At 42.3% G+C, this 18,030-nt stretch overlaps 1 protein-coding gene and 1 long non-coding RNA gene across 8 annotated transcripts in view; one reads left to right on the plus strand and one right to left on the minus strand.

The window, feature by feature from the left end:
- Nucleotides 1-5,907: 5,907 nt before the first annotated feature.
- Nucleotides 5,908-12,399, minus strand: LOC128905383 (uncharacterized). 2 transcript variants are annotated; one of them, XR_008464859.1, is made up of 3 exons: nt 12,195-12,399; nt 8,653-9,290; nt 5,908-6,885 (listed from the first exon to the last, which is right to left on the minus strand). It is a non-coding gene; the product is annotated as an uncharacterized LOC128905383 (long non-coding RNA). The 2 variants fall into 2 exon arrangements; XR_008464858.1 differs by lacking the exon at nt 12,195-12,399 and adding an exon at nt 10,029-10,401.
- ABHD3 (abhydrolase domain containing 3, phospholipase) overlaps nt 11,368-18,030 on the plus strand; it is a 31,486-nt gene continuing 24,823 nt past the window's right edge. Inside the window, exons 1-4 of one of the 6 annotated variants that reach the window (XM_054191423.1) lie at nt 11,368-11,627; nt 13,260-13,423; nt 15,922-16,104; nt 17,870-17,915. In XM_054191423.1, the coding sequence (XP_054047398.1) occupies nt 11,481-11,627; nt 13,260-13,423; nt 15,922-16,104; nt 17,870-17,915 (540 nt within the window). In that variant the 5' untranslated portion in view covers nt 11,368-11,480. The remainder of the gene's footprint in view (nt 11,628-13,259; nt 13,424-15,921; nt 16,105-17,869; nt 17,916-18,030) is intronic. The other 5 variants (XM_054191424.1, XM_054191425.1, XM_054191426.1 and 2 more) reach the window with 5 other exon arrangements.

Consider the following 18,030-nt stretch of genomic DNA (forward strand, 5'->3'; position numbering starts at 1 on the left):
CTGGATGGGGCTTTGAGCAGCCTGGTCTAGTGGGAGGTGTCCCTGCCCATAGCAGGGGCTTGGAACTGGATCATCTTTAAGGTCCCTTCCAATCCAAACCATTCTATGATTCTATGAGTCTTGCATGCTATTGAGGTAGTGCAGCTGTAGTTCTGTAGCCCGTGAGCTTTTTTAGCTGGTATTCAGGTGCACCAGTCAGCAAAGGGGGGGGAATCTGTATATCCACCCACCCTTCCCACCTCATGGAGGATGTACTTACTCAGACTTTGAGCACATACCTGCAACGCAATTCCTCATAAACTGCCCTCTTTGTTTGCACTCTCATGACACTCAAGGATTTCCTTTAACTCCATGCGCCCTGGCTAATCTTATATAGAATATGATTCTTCATTTTAAAAATGGTCTTCCAATTGTTTTTGTCCCTCATGCTCGGTGATGACTTTTTAAAAGCATCCATCGTAAAGGACAGACAAGTCTGAACCAGACAAAAGAATACAGTTTCTTAGTCAAGAGGGAAATGGCTGATAAAAGGCATCCCAGCTACCCTTGTGTCCTAGGCATTTTTACTGTTTTTGTGCTTCCTTCCACCTTTGTGATTATTAATATGGCTAGAGGAGTCTATGAGATCATTTCCCGACTTCTTTTGTGTAGTTTTCTCACAATATGTATAGCAGAGCAGAATAATATGAACAAGTAACCACCAGACTACCACCACATTCCTCACATAATTCATTCCTCCCTAAGCCACGCTAAGGCTAAAAGGAATGCTGCCTTAAATATGAAATTGTGTCCTGACAATAGGCACTCCCAAGCAAATTCTGATTTCTACTTCTGCAGTGGAAACCTCAAAACGCTAACAGATACCACCCTAGGAAAGCATGCAATTGCCAGGCAATTTGGGTTTTCTTGCAGATGCTTCTCCCCATACAAAAGCTACCCGCAGCTTGTACTAGCTTATTACATTTGTTACATGTAATTGAAATTAAATGTATAACACATGGCAGAATTTCCCAGAAAATCTGGAGAGTTCTCGATCTATTGAAGGATCTAGCTAGGGTCTATCTTTGGTCATAATGTTCCCATCTGTCTCATTCTACTTTGTCATGCTTTGATAGTTATGGGCAAGTATAAGGTTCATGCATATCTAAGGATAACCTGGAGCACGTTTTTCTATTGCTCTTTGATAGGTTTGGATAAAAAAAAGGCTTTTTGCAACCAGGGAATATGTGCCAGGAAAATCAACAAAGTCTGAGATCAGAATTAGTTCTCCTGGAGAGAATCAGAAGAGTTCATCCCTTAGTTTTATTTTTCCAAGAAATTCTGAATTATAGGCCTTCAGAGAATGCTGCTGCAGTTCAGCAGCAGTGCATGTGGGCAGATATTATCCTGGAGCTTCTTCTCTCCTGATAATCCTTCTCCTGACCACTCCTGCTCTGTATATCCCAGTAGCCCCTGCCTCTCCAACTCACCAGCTTTTTCTATCAGACGATTTACTTGCAAAAAACAGAATCTCTAAAGATGCCTGGATTATTTTAGAGGTGGCTTAGACACACAAGCATACAGGTAATAGCTGGGAGCCAGCATTTATTGGGCTGAATCTGAATCCTCCCCTAACAGCTAAGAGGGATTTCTTCATGGCTCAAAATACAGAAGCTCGTACCATTTTACTGGTGTGGTAGACAGTAAAGAGTGGATAGACTGATCTGATACATTCACTTGCCAGTGACTACACGACTGATTTCTGAACTCTCATCTCCTGTCATCTCTAGTCCTACATGGCCACAAAGTTGTGTAAGTTGCAAAATTGTCAGAGGCTACATCACTGTTTTTTCCAGAATTGCAAATATTTTATGGTGTTAGCTTTTTGAATCATACAATATATGATTTATTCTTTGTGCCTGCTTGGTGTTTAACCAATCAGTAAGGAAAAAAAAAGGTCTTTAGCTCCTGAACCTTTTATCTGAATTAGTCTTCAAAATAACTAGTAAATACCACTTTCAGATGCAGTTTAAAAGGATGCAACAGAAAATGAGGAAGGGTATAGCTTTGGGGAAAGATTTTTTTTTTAAGTTTTATTGGACATTAGTGGTCCTACCTGATATTTTTTGTGGTATCAGTCAGAGGAGTTACTATTAGTACTGGAATAATAAGCAAAAGAATCTAATTCTGAATAAGTACCTCAAGACTCAAAGAAGGATGGAGATAGAAGAATCAGAATGTGAGTAGCAAAAGGAAAAATAGAGCTTTGAGTTTTAAAAATAAGCTGTATTAGAAGTTAGACATAAATGAAAGTTAGAAATAAAGTTAGAAATAAACGAAACATGCAAAGGTATAAACAAGATGGAGATTCCAGAGGATGTCGAATCCAATTAGTGTACTGTGACAATAAAAGTGACAGCTACAGCATTTTCAGTTATGTATCAGCATTTTGTTTGCAGCAGGAAGCTGGGCACAGTAATACCTTAAGGAAAAAACTCATATTCACTTTCCAACTAAAAAACCTTTTGTTGGTTTAGGGCCTTTTGCAGGCAGAGGGGGTTAGTGCGTTGGCTGGTTGGTTTTACACAGGTATTTTCAGTTGTCTCTAACAAGCGTTTGGTCCCTTGGTGGGACTGTTCTCTTCTGATGAATGCTGAGAGTTCATGAAATCTAAACTTGCATTTGCCCCTGATTGCACGGAATGGCTATTTTACAGCCTTAGAGCCAATGTGTGCTCATGCTCCAGGTAATTTAATCTATCAGGCTTCAAACTGTGGAGAAAAATGCCATCTAAAGCATCGCTACTGGAGTTAGTAGAAGGTTTACTTCTTTGCTTTTTGGGTCTACAATCTAGAAGTCATACTCACTCATAGGCCTCCTCAAACTTCACACCAGCTGAGAGGCATGAGACCTATGTTCTTTTCTGCCACCCCTGTTATGGAAGGAGACCGCCAGGGCAGACTGGCAGAGCAGTAACCCCTAAAACTGCTGCAGCAGAAGCAACCAAAGCTCATCGGCCAAAGGCCTTATTTACCTGAACAGCGCTGCTGTAATTAGCCACTGCTGCCTGCCTTGTGAGGCAGTGCTGGCTTGGAATACCTGAGTAGTCATGGCAGAGCAGTGAAATCACCGTCTGGAGGAAGGGAATCCACAGTGCTTTAGGCACGCTTGCCTGTAATTGCAAAGGCTCATTAATATGCAGTCAGCGCAGGAATCTGGTTGCACAAAAAGAACTACAGAACAGGTTCCCTTCTGGCTACCCAAAACTACATACGATTCAGCATCCTCCAGCTGGTGATTATGGTCTTCCTCGCTACTTCCTGCCATATTAGAGCAATACAGCAAGGGGCCATGAGGAAAGACCTCTGGTTTATGCAGAATTCAGCGCTGTGCATAACCTAATGACATCCCTTTAAACTCCTTGTTATTGTTGGAGAGCATACTGGCATTTTGTAAGAGCAGCTGCTACCCTCCTAGAGGGTAGGACAACCTTCAAGACAACCCTCACAGGACCTTTGGAGGTCATCCAGCCTATGCCCCTGTTCATCTAAGCCATTCCAGAGAGCCACTTGCCTAACCTCTACCTGGTTGCCTTTCAGTTCTGCAAAATGTAATATAATATGTATAAGCATTTGCATGGATTGAAGAGAGACTTTGATAGAAGTTTTTCTGGACTGTCTTGTTTGATCAAAGCTGACCTTGCAATGTAGGATCTGGAAGACGCAGTGCAGAAAAGGGACTGTGCCTATTGCAGGAGAGAACCCCATGTGAAAAGCCTGCTTTTATATGGCTTAGAAGAAAAAAAATCCCAACTTCTTGGGAAGAAAATTATTAACTCGTGGAGTTTTGAGGTTTTGTTTACTATCTTGCACAAATCCTGAGTTCTCAGAACTTGTCCTATGAAGGATATATAAAAATAGCTTCCTAGGAGTTGAAAAAAAGAGCATCTAGTTTACATATAATGAGCAGATTGTAGTTTTCTTTTTAAATTACAAACATAGAGCTTATTAATTCATACCAATCTGAATCCAAAAATTCTGCCTCCTCAGTCCAAGTCTCTGTATTAGAATAAGCAGTTTTCTCAGTCCTCCTCTTAAAAATTGAAGGCATTCTAGATTTTAATTTTCTGGTTTTCCGCAAAAGGGGTTGTTATAATGGAGGGTTTTTCCTGTGGACAAAAGTATTAGGAAAAGGAACTAGGAAAAAGTAAGCAACTGCCTTAGTTTTATCAAAATATGCCTACTCCTCTGGGTGGAACTAACTCAACTAACTGAGGAAGAAAGATGGAAATATTGGCAAATGAAATGAAAACTATTCTTTTACTGGGAAAAAAATGTCCCAAATGTAATTTTTTTTTTTTTTTTTAATTAAAGCATGGAATCACTCTCCACAGAAAGTTCTGGTCTGATGAACATGCTATGTATTTTTAAGTGAAAATATATGTAATGTATATTTTCTAGAACCTGAAGAACCAGTTAGGAACCTTAGGTCATATCCCTTTATCCGTAGTTTAACGTAGGAAAAAAACCCGAATTCCTCAGACTTTGCTGCCATCACGTGGCCATCTCCCATCTCTCATTAATGCTAAAATACACCTATGCTGTTAACTGTTGCACTATATTTCCACTGCTTTATTTACCAGATTGATTATCCATAACACAATGCAGTTTCTTTCTCAATTTTCAGAAATGTCATGAATAATTGGCATTGATTTTTTTTTCCTAGCTTCTGCAGATTAAAATGTTTTTTAATGTCAGATAGTGAGCACGTTGTCATACAACACAGCAAATTGCTTTGGTGGGTTTGATTTTTACTATGCTACTGGCATCCTCCATGAAACTGTGAATTAGAACACCTATATTAACGCATAGTGTCCACGCTGCTGTTTCTTTCCCTAAGGAAAGGAGTTCTATCTGCTACTTCTTTTCTAGGAAGGAAAAACTGCTGAGCAAAGAACAGATTGTAAATACATCACTTAATTTTTCTGCTGTGAAACAAAACTAATCCCATGGAGATCTGCTAAAAAGAAGGAATTTTTTCTGTATCTGGCTAAAAACCTCAACATGTTGAAAAAAGCATTTTGGGATAAAGAAGATTATCTTTTCCTAGCAGGAGCATCCTGGAATCTTTGCCCTTTTAACTTCTCCCTTTAAAACTTAAGGTTTTAAGCTTTACTAGGCTGAACTGTTTTGAGTGGAGAGAAAACAATGTACCTGTGAAGTGAAGCTTGAGGTTTTAAAAATTCAAAGACAAAATAAAATAAGTAAAAATTCTGTAGCAATCTAGGGCATACACACTACAATACCATGTATGATACCAATACTCCTGTTTGCACATCTATACAAATTCTCCTACTTCAGCATACCTCAGAGGGTTAAAGAGTGTATAAGTACCTGATGTTTCCAAATGTTTAGCCACATATTGATGTTTGATTCATAGAAAAATTTTAAATTAGATAGTGCATTGGGAGGAGGGATTAATTTCTTCATGGTATTGAATTTCCTGATTGTAAAGATTGTAAAGGAAGTACTTACTTGAAATTCTCAGATGTAGGCAGAACCAGCTAAGTCATATTTTTAGACTCATAGGAGAATAAATTGTCTGCACGGGTCATCAAGATATTTTAAGAATGTTCCTAATTTATGTGCATGATAATTTTTGTTACGATCAATGGGACTCATCATGTGCTTACAGTCAAGTACAGGTATTTCTTCTATTACAAAGGTGCTCAATATGCACTAAGTAATGCCTGAAAGATGACTTAATCACTGATTAATACCTATGTTTAATTTTAATAGTCTGCTAAAGTAGTAACAAACACTGAATAACTCAAGCAGAATCTAAACATTGTCTGTTTTGTCGTAAGAAAACAGTCCCAGTCACAAAATTATGTAATCCTGAATTCTAAGAAGTAAGATTTCTAGTACACTCTCATAGACTGTTTGAAATCTGTATTTATTAAAAACACAGCTAGAAATTTTCAAAAATAACAAAATGAATCTGTTGCTAAACTAGGCTATATGCTTTGCATAAAGTAAACATTTTTAATATACATCTCATTTAAGATTATGTCTAGTGCTTATAAATATTTTTCATTATTAACATGCTAAAGAAATTCTAAGAAATTGTGTAAATGAAAAAGGTTGATTGGACATATTTGTTACTCCACTGAATTCAGCTGTAGCCATGCTGTTGATGTAAGTAGAACAGGAATTTACCAAATGTATATGGAAGTTGTTGCGTGGTGGGCTAAAGCATTCTAAAATGCTTTGGGTTTGTGTTTGAAAGACAACATGCAAATCTTTATTCACTTTGAAATGCTTATAAAGGAAATAAAAATGAAAATGTTTCATGTTAAGCTACAATAAAGATTCCTGGCAGCCAGGAGGAAGTTAAACCTAGATTAAACATCCATCTCTACTGTACTCTTATGAAAATTCTTCAAGTTCTGTAGCAGCTTCTGATAACTTTTTTAATGAAAAAAAATAATTTAAGAGAAGCGTCCTCAATGTATTTTCTTGCTTTCAATTTATTTTATACTCTACTCTCTCATATTCTCTGTTTTAAGCATGCCATGGATTGTCAGCTTTGGTTTCTGAACAAAATGATCAATTTTAAGTTAATTCACATGTCTGAGAATTATACTCAACTATATATCACAGAATTCTAAACTTTATTTCAACTCTTCCGTGAACATCTTAAATGACACAAAACAAAGTTTCATCACCATTATTTAACATGATGATCAGTCAAACGGGTCTGAACCTCTACTAACCACGATTATGTATTTAGCAGTTTGCAGGGAATTGGTTTCATGTAGACTAAATCCTGCAAGAGTCGTTCCAAGGGAGACAAATATTGGGCAGTTTTCACATTGCAGCAGCTGTTGAAGGTATCTTCAACCACCTAAACAGAGAGTGAAACAATACTAGATTACGTGGTTGCATTTGTGGTCAGGTTACCTGCTACACCTGCTGAACTGAAATACTCACAGAATCACAGAATCTTAGTGGTTGGAAGGGACCTTTGAGATCATCGAGTCCAACGACATAAAAAAAAAAAAAAAAAACCACAAAAAAAAAGCACCCACCAACTAAACTCCACACCCACAACCCCACACACAACACCCCACCACAAACCAATAATCTTGGGCACTAGAGCATGCCCTGAAGAGCCATGTCTACACACATTTTAATGGAAGGAAACAGAGTTAAAGAAAGTTAAATCAAATGATACAAAACATTCCTTGTGAATCCTTTGTCCCTTCCAACTTGACCACTGAAAAGGGATGAGAAATACTTCATGAGGGAGGGAAGAGAAGAAGCATGGAAGAAAAAGATATGAATGCACGGGAATATGGAGATAATAGTAAGAGTAGCAAAGCTCAAGAAAGGGACAAACAGAAGCAGCTATTCCCGATGCCACAATCATTGATTTTTTCATGAGCACCAAGAGTACAAACATAACAGCCTGGCTTTCTCCTCTGAAATTTGAAGAGCCTCCAACACAGAACATTTACATTGACTTCATTAATTCCTTACTTCATTCACACTTTAGGGAAAAAAAAGTCTATAATATGCATGAGGAAGGCTTGAGAAACGCTGACTTGAATTTTTCAAATGCACTTTTTTTTCTCCCATTCCCCTGCTGATAATAAATATCAAGAACAGTGAGTGGAAAACTTTTCAGACATTTTATACGTGGACTTGGAGATTTTTACATATTCCCAAGATAGGTCGGGCTGACACAAAGATATTTTTCCCATTTTTTTAAATGAATGCTAAAGTTAAACAAATGCTAAAAGAATATAAACAAACAAAATCTCGAATTTAAAACTCTGAGGTTAAAAGTTACTCTGCCCCTATCGAAATTGCAGTTTGCAATTGTCCACTGGAAGGTCACTCCCCCCCCCAGACCCCAAATAATCACAGAACCACCTCCCCTAACAAAAAACAAAACAAAACAAAACAAAACAAAACAGGCAAAATAGCACTAGTGTAGCCTCCTCGTTAAAAATGTAAATCAAGACGTGACTAACTGATTGCTTCTGTAAATTATTATCTCTCACTTAAGCAAAATAAATTGGGAGACAATACGGGAGAACAATCCTGTGCCCTTTCGTTTCTGCCTAATCTATAATCCATTAGAGCTGGGTTGGTGCAATTGTTTTATGAAGCACTTAGACAGCAGAGAGCATAGTGCAAATAGCAAGTCTCTCTGGGAATGCTGGACTGTCTTCCTCTGAAAAAAAAAAAATGCGGTAAGAGTTCAAAACACCATAGTGACCACCTTGTTTTCTTCCCACACACACAATTTGCAATCACTGAATCACTTGGAAGTGGCTGTAATATGAGCAGAATACAGCTTTTTCTTTTTTTAGCTCTGCAAAATGTGTTGTAGGCCAAAGGATAACCTTTTAAAGAGTTTAAAAAAAAACCCAAACAAACAGCACTGGAACTGGAGGATCTGATGGGGATTGCTTAAAACAGAAGGAAGTTATTTTTGCTATTGACAGTGTAGCAACACGCTTACACAGTAACAAAACCCCCTCAGCCCTTCTCCGTATGTGTAATTTGTTTCAGTTTGCCTATGACATGTCATATGTCCCTGACTCCCATAAGTAATACTCCCGTGAGTAATCAACACAGGGTAGCGGTCAAAGACCAGACCAACCTCATCAACCTTTGTGTCCGGATCTTGTTTCGTGCATTCAGTCTCTCTAGATAGTTGATTGAGTCATTAAACTGCTGGTTTTGTGTGCCTCAGAAGGGTTTCTCTAACCATCAATGGCCATGCCTTCTGCTTTTTGGTCAAGCGTATGTATATGCATTTATAAGCCTTCTAGCCCCATGGACACATGCTGTGTCCTCTTCTTTCTCAGCCATTTGGGATTTTTCTTTCCTTTAGTTTTTGGGTGGTTCGAGGGCTCTTCATCTTAATGGGCATAGGACTTGAAGGCAGGAGGCGGCTTGTTGCTGCAAGCAACAACCTGCTTCCTTCTTGAGAAGCAGCAGTTTCCTCTGCATCCTAAAGTCTAGTCCTCAGTTCAGCCAAATTAGTGTCTCCGAAGGTTCCTAAGTTCACGTTGTTGATGAAGCCCACATGTTCTCAGAACTAAGCTATCTACTCCAGCTGCTCACACTGGAGTGTTCCTTCATGATAAATCCTTTTATCTGGGCTGTACAATGTACATTCCCAGCAAGTCAGCACCAAGACCTGGGTATGGCTGTTGTCCACAAGCAGAAGCAGAGGAAGCGCAGTGTTGATGACAATAGTTTTTCCACTGATTCCGTTTCCTTTTTCTGTAACAGCTGCGGGGAAAAGAAACAAACCCCAGATCATTCCTAGCCTCTGCTTACCAATTCCCACACTCTGTTCAACGGCTGCAGTAGCTCTGCCCCAGTGTCTCTGGAAACTTTGGACAGCTGACTGGATAGGAAGAACGGGTATTTTCAAATTTCTTCACAACTTTGCAGTACACTCTTACTAGTTTACCTTTCTTAATACAATATCAATTAATTACTTCACATACTTTTATCATTCTGATTCTGTAATGAAAAGTTCTTAAAATTGTACAAACTGCTTTTACTTGAGAAGAAAAGAAGGTGGTAAGTAGAAGATTTCTGCTTGTCAGACTGAATGGTAAAACATGCTTGACGTTTCCAAATCCCAAATTAACAATGCAATCAGAAACAACCGTTTTATTGCAAAGTCTTTAGAATTTACAATGGGTTTTCACGATAGTTGTTAAAGCAGGACTGGAATCCACTGTTGCTGCACCAAAGGAGAGTGTTTGATCACACAGTATGGACATGGTAGCACTTTTCTCCACAGCAAGGAAAGCTAAAGTCCCTTTCAGTATTATGCTTTATGTCAGAGTCTCCCTGGTAAGATCTGTTTGAGTAAGGAGAAGCAACTGAAATAGGCCACATCTCATTTTCTGCTCTTACTTTTTTTTTTTATTTTTTTTTTTAGTTATGGTTCCCAATTCAATTACATTTTAGAATTTAGATATAGCAAGAAAACACCAATAATGTAAGAAGTCTCACCAAGTAAAGTCTGTCTTCTCTCACCAGGTCACGGAGCTGAGGCATAAAATAGGGAGAAGGAAAGTACTTGTGTGTCCTGTGGTGCATCTCAAATAGCAGATGCTCAGCTCCAGGATCCTTGTGTTATCAGCTGCACTCCTAGGCTTTGCCAAGGAACAGACACAGACACTGTGTGTCTTTTTCTGAAGCTGAAGGGGGAAGCATCTGAGTTAGCAAACACGTGAGGGCCTCCATGCAATAACAATCCATACAGCTGAAAAGAGAGCAGGCAGAATCTCTCCGGGGAGTTAGGGAATACATCTACTCCTCTCTGATCCTCACTAGTGCCTTTTAGCAGCAGTGAGAAGTGGAAAAGCAGTTGCGCATTTCAGGCTCACATAAGATATTTAGACAGATATTGCTGATTAACCAACACTGCATCTGGAAGTCCCAGTGTTCCCTCTTCCTCCTGTATGATACAGGACTTGTGTCCTGTACAAATAATAGTGCTTGGGAATCATAGAATTGTTTGGGCTGGGAGGGACCTTAAAGATATCCCCTGCCATGGGCAGGGACACCTCCCACTAGACCAAGTTGCTCAAAGCCCCATCCAGCCTGGCCTTGAACACTTCCAGGGATGGGGCATCTACAACTTCTCTGGGCAACCTCTTCCAGTGTCTCAGCACCCTCATAGTAAAAAATTTCTTCCTAATATCTAATCTAGATCACTCCTCTCAGTTTAAAACCATTACCCCTCGTCCTATTGCTACTCTCCCTGATAAAGAGTCCCTCCCCATCTTTCCTGTAGGTCCCTTTCAGGTACTGGAAGGGGCTACAAGGTCTCCCCGGAGCCTTCTCTTCTCCAGGCTGAACAACCCCAACTCCCTCAGCCTGTCCTCATAGGTGAGGCGCTCCAGCCCCTCTGATCGTGGCCCTCGTCCGGACTCGCTCCAACACGTCCAACAGCTCTTGGGAAGGGGACACGCTGCCTGTCTGGGAGCGACTGCGTTTACGCACACCCGCATCAGCGGCTCCTCACGGTTTTAGACGGGTCCCTCTCCCCCCTGACCACACAACGCCCTGCCTGAGGGAAAGCGCAGGGGTGAGGTGACACCGAAGGCGCCCCGGGAAGGCACCTGCCGTGAGGCGGGCCATGCCGGCGGCCGGCCGGGCTGCCGCCCAGGGCCGCGATTTCCTCCTCTGCGGGCGAGGCTGTAGCCGCCGCGGCCCGGCCCGGCCCGGCGGCCCGCTTGCAGGAGGAGGTCGGCCCGCCCGCAGCCCGCCTTCCCGCTCCGAGCCGGCCCCGCAGGCCTCGGCGGCCGAGGCGGGAGCGGTGCGGGGCGGTGCGGGCATGCCGCCGGCGGCGCTGTAGCGCGGAGCGGTCCGCGGCTCCACCTCCTCCTCCTCCTCCCTCCGCGGCGGGGTGGGCTCGGCCGCGGCAGCCGGGGTGCTGTGCCCTGCCCGGTGTGTGCCATGGACTGGCAGGTGCTGACCAGGGAGCTCTCCCTCTACCTGGAGAGCCAGGTCCGCGTGGGGCTCTTCGGCTCCGGCGTGGGCTTGTCGCTGGTGCTGGGCTTCGGCGTCGCCTACGCCTGCTACTACCTCAGCAGCATCGCCAAGGTGAGCGGGAGGGCGGCGGGGCGGGAGGGATCCGCAGGTGTCCCGCCATGGGGGAGGAGGGGGGGACACGGGACATCGTCCCGGCGGGGACCGTGCCGCAAAGGTCACCTCCACCAACCCCCCCTTAGGGGAGGCAGCTGAAATGGCCGCGGGGCGGGGGGGGAAGCAGGGCGCTGCGTCCGCCTCGTCCTCACACCCCCTCCCCGTCCTCACACCCCCTCCCCGTCCTTCCTCTGGAGGAGCCTCCCCAGGGTCCTGCCTAGCCGAAACCCTTCTCGCCCCCCAACCCCAGCACAGGCCCGTCTCCGCCGCCGGGCCGGACCGCGCAGCGCACACACGCACCCCGCCCCGCGCCTCGCCGGGACCGTCGGTGAACCCCCGAGGCGTTTGCTCCGTCGCCCCCGGGGTCCTGCCCGGCCTGGGAGGGGAAGGAGCTCCGTCCTCGGGCTCCGTCCCCAAAATGCCGTGGTAGCGGGGGGAGAGCTTGGCTGGGAGCCGATGGTTTGGCAAGGGAGGTCAGGAGCACCCCCTCTCCCCCGCAACAAATACGCGACCTCTTTGGTTTACCTCAGGTGATAAAATAGTTTGCTGCCCTTGTGTCTGCCTTCGGTACCATCGTAAATGCCTGCAGAGCCGCCTATCGCAGTGGTTTTGGGGGCTAGGACGCTCTTGTACACCTTCAGGTCAGCCGTGGTTTCACAGATAAATTAGGCGTTCGCAAATGACTTGGGTACAGTGAGCCTGCTCTGATCTAAAGTGGCCCCGTGGTGAGAGCGCCTCGTTGAATGCTTAATCAACTGAAAAGACGCATATCAAAAGATCTAGGGCTGTTGGGGACATGCGTGTTGCCACAGACCTTCCCAGAGCCGCTGAGAACATAGCCTTCCTCTTCAGCCAGAAGAGGGTACTTGATTTTGGTCAGAGGAGAAAAACGAAGGGTCAGGAGGCTGTACTGCTGCCACTGTGTATGTGTAACAGTTTTCTTCAAAGCATCTATTATTCTCCTATTAACGCTTGAGGGTTGGAGAGTCAGTGTAAAAGAGAAGTTTAAGAAACGCGGTTGCTAAAACGTGAGATGTTTGGTATGCAGGGATTTCCACGTTAATTGGTATACAAATGGAAGCTGTAAGAAAAATCTGTGTACGCAGAGCATTATTAGAGATGAGTAACCAATGCAGTTGTGTACCGTAGTATGAGATGGGAGGAGGAGTGTCCTACCAGGTTAAAATAGGTACTGCAGGTGCACAAAGTACATGGATTAGGCATCATTTCTGCGCGGTGCAAGAAAATTGATTCAGTAAAATCTTTCTCCCCTACTGGGAGAGAGTGTGAGTTTGATTCTTCAGTGGAAGGTACAATGCTGCTAAAAGTAGAGCTAGAACAGAATATTATTAGAAACAGGTAAGGAATCCATAATGTTTAGTGGGTTTCACTTTTCAGTGGACATTTTGGCATTTCATTTTGTTTTACTTATCTCTCTACCATGATTATATGATTATATTATTATATGATTATATGAAAGAAATCAGTTTACTGGGAAAGGATTTTAAAAAATTTTAATTTCTTTATGTATTTATTTGTTAGTTTGTTTTATATGAATGCCCATTGCCTGACTCTAGTCTCTCTCCCTAGAAACCCCAGCTGGTGGCCAGCAACGACCGTTTCTGCCGCTTTCTCGAGGAATATTGCCCTGTTGTGACAGAAACTTACTATCCCACGATTTGGTGCTGGGAAGGCCGGGTGCAGACACTCCTGCGTCCCTTTATCACCGCTAGACCCCAAGTACAGTACAGGAAGTAAGTGCTTTTCTTCTGGAAAGTGATTGATTCGGTAGCCAGAGGTCACCTTACTCTGACTGTGTCACAGCTACTGTCATTGCTCAAGCATGTGCCGATTTTTTTGCTTTATGCTTTACCTTTACAACTCCATCCTAGGCTTGGAACCATCTCTATCCTCAATTCAATATACAGTAGGTTTAAAAGGCCAAGGTTCCCAAATGGCCCTATTTTATCTCTGAGACTTTTGGAGCATTGAAATACTGGTGACAATATAGGAATTAATGTGGTTATATGTTCACAGGATCACACAATGGTTGAGGTCAGAAAGGAGGTCACCTTGTCCAGCCTCCCTGTTCAAGTAGGGCCACCTAGAGCCAGTTGCCCCAGACTGTGTCCAGACGGCTTTTGAATACCCCTAAGGATGGTGACTCCACAACCTCCCTGGACAGCCTGTGTCAGTGCTCGGTGACCCTCACAGTGAAAAAGTGTTTCCTGATGTTCAGAGGGAACCTCCTGTGTTTCAGGTAGTGCCCATTGCCTCTGGTCCTGTCACTGGGCACCACTGACAAGAGCCTAGCTCCATCTTCTTTGCACCCTCCCTTCAGGTATTTATGTACATTGATAAGACCCCCCTCAGCCTTTTGTTCTCTAGCTGAGCAGTCACAGCTCTCTCAGCCTTTCCTCATAGGAGTGCAGTCCCTTCATTATCTTCATGACCCTTTGCTGGACTCTCTCCAGTATGTCCAATGTCTCCCTTGTACTGGGAGCTCAGAGCTGGGCACAGCACTCCAGGTGTGACCTCATCAGTGCTGAGTAGAGAAGGATCCCATCCCTCAACCTGCTGTCAGTGCTCCTCCTGATGCAGTCCAGGAGGCTGTTGGTCTTCTTCCCTGCAAGGGTGCATTGCTGGCTTATGTTCAACTTGGTGTCCACCAGGACCCCCACATCCTTTTCTGCCAAACTGCTTTCAAGCTGGTCAGCCCCCAGCCTGTCCTGGTGCATGGGGCTTGGCCTCCCCAGGTGCAGGACTTTGCACTTCTCCTCGTTGAACTTCACAAAATTCCTATCAACCCATTTCTCCAGCCTGTTGAGGTCCCTCTGGATGGCAGCACACCCATCTGGTATATCAAATATTCTGGTGTTTGAATGCCCTCATTTTGCAAAGGTCATGGAATCACTGTATCTGTCTGTTGAAACAACAAGTTTTACCATAATCATAACATGGCCACATTCAGCCTTGTTTCAAATATATAAAACTTCTGGCATTTTCAAAGTAACTTTTACCTGTGTGGTTTATGTTGTGTTCTTTGATGCCTGAATTCTAAGAAGGAAAAAAACTCATATTTATTGTTTGTCCTCAGCTGATCTCTCTCACACAGAAATGAGACTTAGTCTGGCAAATGAGGCATTTGGCACAAGACCTAAGGAGAAGTACTTTTATGCGCCGGAACCTGGATGCAGCACAAGTTGTTTCAGCTCTGTTTGCATGGTAGAATAGATTTAGCATTTAGCAGCTTCCCTTAGTTTTAGTAACTAGGAAACATTTCAGTGGTATGGCCATGTCCACTTTTTCTAGCCTTTCTTGTATACTCTCTATTTCAAGGTTTGTGAGGGAAGAAACATAGTTCCATGGGGCAATGCTTATTTTGCACCATTTGAGATTGTGTTGGCAGTACACACCAGCATTGCATCTACTTCCCATTACTGAAAAAGGGCAAAGCTGAGCTAATGAGTCCAACAAGGCTGATGAGCTTTAAAATCTGCAGTAGGTGCTATCAAGACTTTCAAATGAAAAATCAAATGCAAGGTAGGCTTAAATTTTGGTAGTTCCTATACCAGCTCTCGTACAACGTCTTCATTGCCAGAGAAAAGGGAAGATGCTCTATGTTTCTAAAAAAAAAAAAGACTGAAACGTTTTCATTGGTTAATGCACGCTTAGCTTCTTGGAATATTACCACGTTTGCTGCGTTCTTAAGATATATGGTTTGAGAGTGCATTCTAGCAAAGTTTGTGGAGATACAGGGTGAAAGATATAGTAGTGTGTGTCCATGTTCTGTGTGTTTAAAGCATAACAAAGTGCCTTCCATTATACACACCCCTTCTTTGGAATAAGAGAAAAAAATGTGATAGATGTTTAACACATTGCCCACTGGGCTATCGAAAGATTCTCAGATGATCCGAAGGAAAGCTACAGTACACAAGCTTATATAAAATACAAGGCAGTGCAAAAAATTACATTAGTTACAAGCTACAGCAATTCATGGAAGGCCAGCTCTTCCTTCACCGTAAATGGGGAATTGCTCCGCAAACTGACTGTGCTAACTCATGTTAGCTGGAGGCGTGGCTCTTTCTGAATGGTAAACATGTAAACATACCTAGTTATGTGGCACTTTGATTATTAAAACATAATTAAAAATGCAGAATTCATACCTGGTAATTTGTACACTGTAAGCACTCTTAATAGCATGCCTGTATTTTTCAATCTAATCAGTGTTGTCTTGAAATGTGCCTTTCAGTGAGCTCATTAAAACAGCAGATGGAGGACAGATTTCGTTGGATTGGTTTGATAATAATGACAGCTTATATTATCCGGACGCCAGCACAAGACCCACTGTCCTGTTATTGCCTGGCCTGACAGGAACGAGCAAGGAATCCTACATTCTTCACATGATCCATCAAAGCGAAACGCTGGGATATAGGTGCTGTTGTATTTCATTGCTGGTATTTCGCTGCTTCTAATAAGATCAAATATAAGTATGTGTATGCGCAAGATGCCTTCTTAAGGCAAATGAGATGTAAAGACATTAGTTTATGTAAGAAAGTATTATTAGTAATAATAATAATAACAAAATTATGTTGTAATGGCTGTACATTCGGAAGGGCAGTTTTGGTATCTACAGACATGCCCCAGAGATTGCAGTGAAAGCAAGATAAGTCTGCACAGGCCTCTGCGGCTGCTTCTTAAATCGTAATATCAGTATTTGTGTTACCTTTACACTTTCTAGAGAAGGGGTTTGTATTCAGCTCCAGGAAGACTTGGTGTGGATGGGTTGCTGGCAGCAGGCTCGGAGGAGGTCAGCTTCTGAATGCCAAAATTGCTCGATTCAGCAGCCTAAAACTTGTGAGTGTAGAAAGGAGAGCCAGCCTGCTCTTACTGGTGGTGGTTAAGGAAGAGGTTTGCCACCTGTTAATTGTCACTGCTTAATTTAGTTTCGTTGTTAAGGCTTCTGCTCAGAGTTGGGTAAAATAAGTGGATTAGTCAATGAGTAGATTCCTTTATGTAATCATACTGCTGCTGCTGTGCTTTAAAATAAGTTGTCACTGTTCCAGGATCTGTATTTGAAATATCACATTTTGGCTTTGCAGATTTCCTTCTGGTACTGACTATAATAAGTTCTTCAAATATGTGTATATGAGCTTTTACCTACATGTCTGGCTATCTCTTCTGTTTGGAGGTTTGGATAACTGCTTTGCTAAATTATGAAAGTAAAGTAGCACTTTAACTGTTCAAAGTACTTTAAAAATCACTTTAAAACTTACCGGTAAAAAATATCAGAGGAGGGAAGCCTCAAATAAGCAATTTCTTACTATTAATTTTTTAAGTATTCCTGAAATAAATATCTGCATTTGATCACCTATGAAAAGAAGGTATAGCATTAAAAAGGAGAGGTTTAAGTCATATTTCAACAGACTGCTATAATTTTGTTCTTAAACAGCAACATTTGAGAAATACCAAAATAAGTAATTTTTCATGCCTTTAAGCCATCTAAAATACGTATATTTTATTTAACAAAATTATTACAGTGAGACGGTAGAAGATTAATAGAAAAGTAAGATTTATTAAGAAAGCATAGATCCTTAAATCAAGGTAATAGTGCTAGAAAATTCAGTGACTCCTACCAGCATAGAGAGAACAGAAGGTTGTGCTATACCAGACCATAAAAAATCCCCATCCCCAGGGCCCTGCTCAAAACGTAGATGCAGCTGTCATTATAATTTTGATTTGGCTCATTTCTCTTGGCTATTTAATAAAATTATGTAGCTTTGGAGGATGTCTATACATAGATGCCTGGTGTTCTCTGTCAGAGCACTGCTTTAGGCTCAGCCCTGCACGGGCAGAGCTTACGGCTCGTGTTTGTCCAGCTCAGAGTGCAGGCAGAACAAAATGCCCGTACCATCTTCAGGTAACCCCTGTGGCTCTCATCCTGCAATCTGACCTCGACTGGCAAATCACAGAGCTCATATAGAGTCCCACTGACTTCAGTGAACTCCATTTTGGTTTAAAGGTTTTTCCACGCAGTTCAGGCTTTAGGATCTGTAGGACTGTAAATATTTATATGCTGAACTTATTCATAGAACTGGCTCGTTTTTCTTTATGTATTTTCATTTTTGTTGTGTTTTTAAGTTATCTTTTTTAGTTGAATGAACAATGTGTATAATTGAATTCACTTTCTCAATTTTTAGATGCGTGGTTTTTAACAATCGGGGAATTGCTGGTGAGGATCTTTTGGTAAGGATGACTTTTAAGATAAACATCTCACATATAAGCAGTATGTATGGGATCATTCGTGTCTATTTGTACGGCTGGATTTAAATGAGAGAAACTCACAGAATATGTTGAAAAT

Source organism: Rissa tridactyla, chromosome 2, assembly GCF_028500815.1.
Source record: "Rissa tridactyla isolate bRisTri1 chromosome 2, bRisTri1.patW.cur.20221130, whole genome shotgun sequence".
NCBI lineage: Eukaryota > Metazoa > Chordata > Aves > Charadriiformes > Laridae > Rissa > Rissa tridactyla.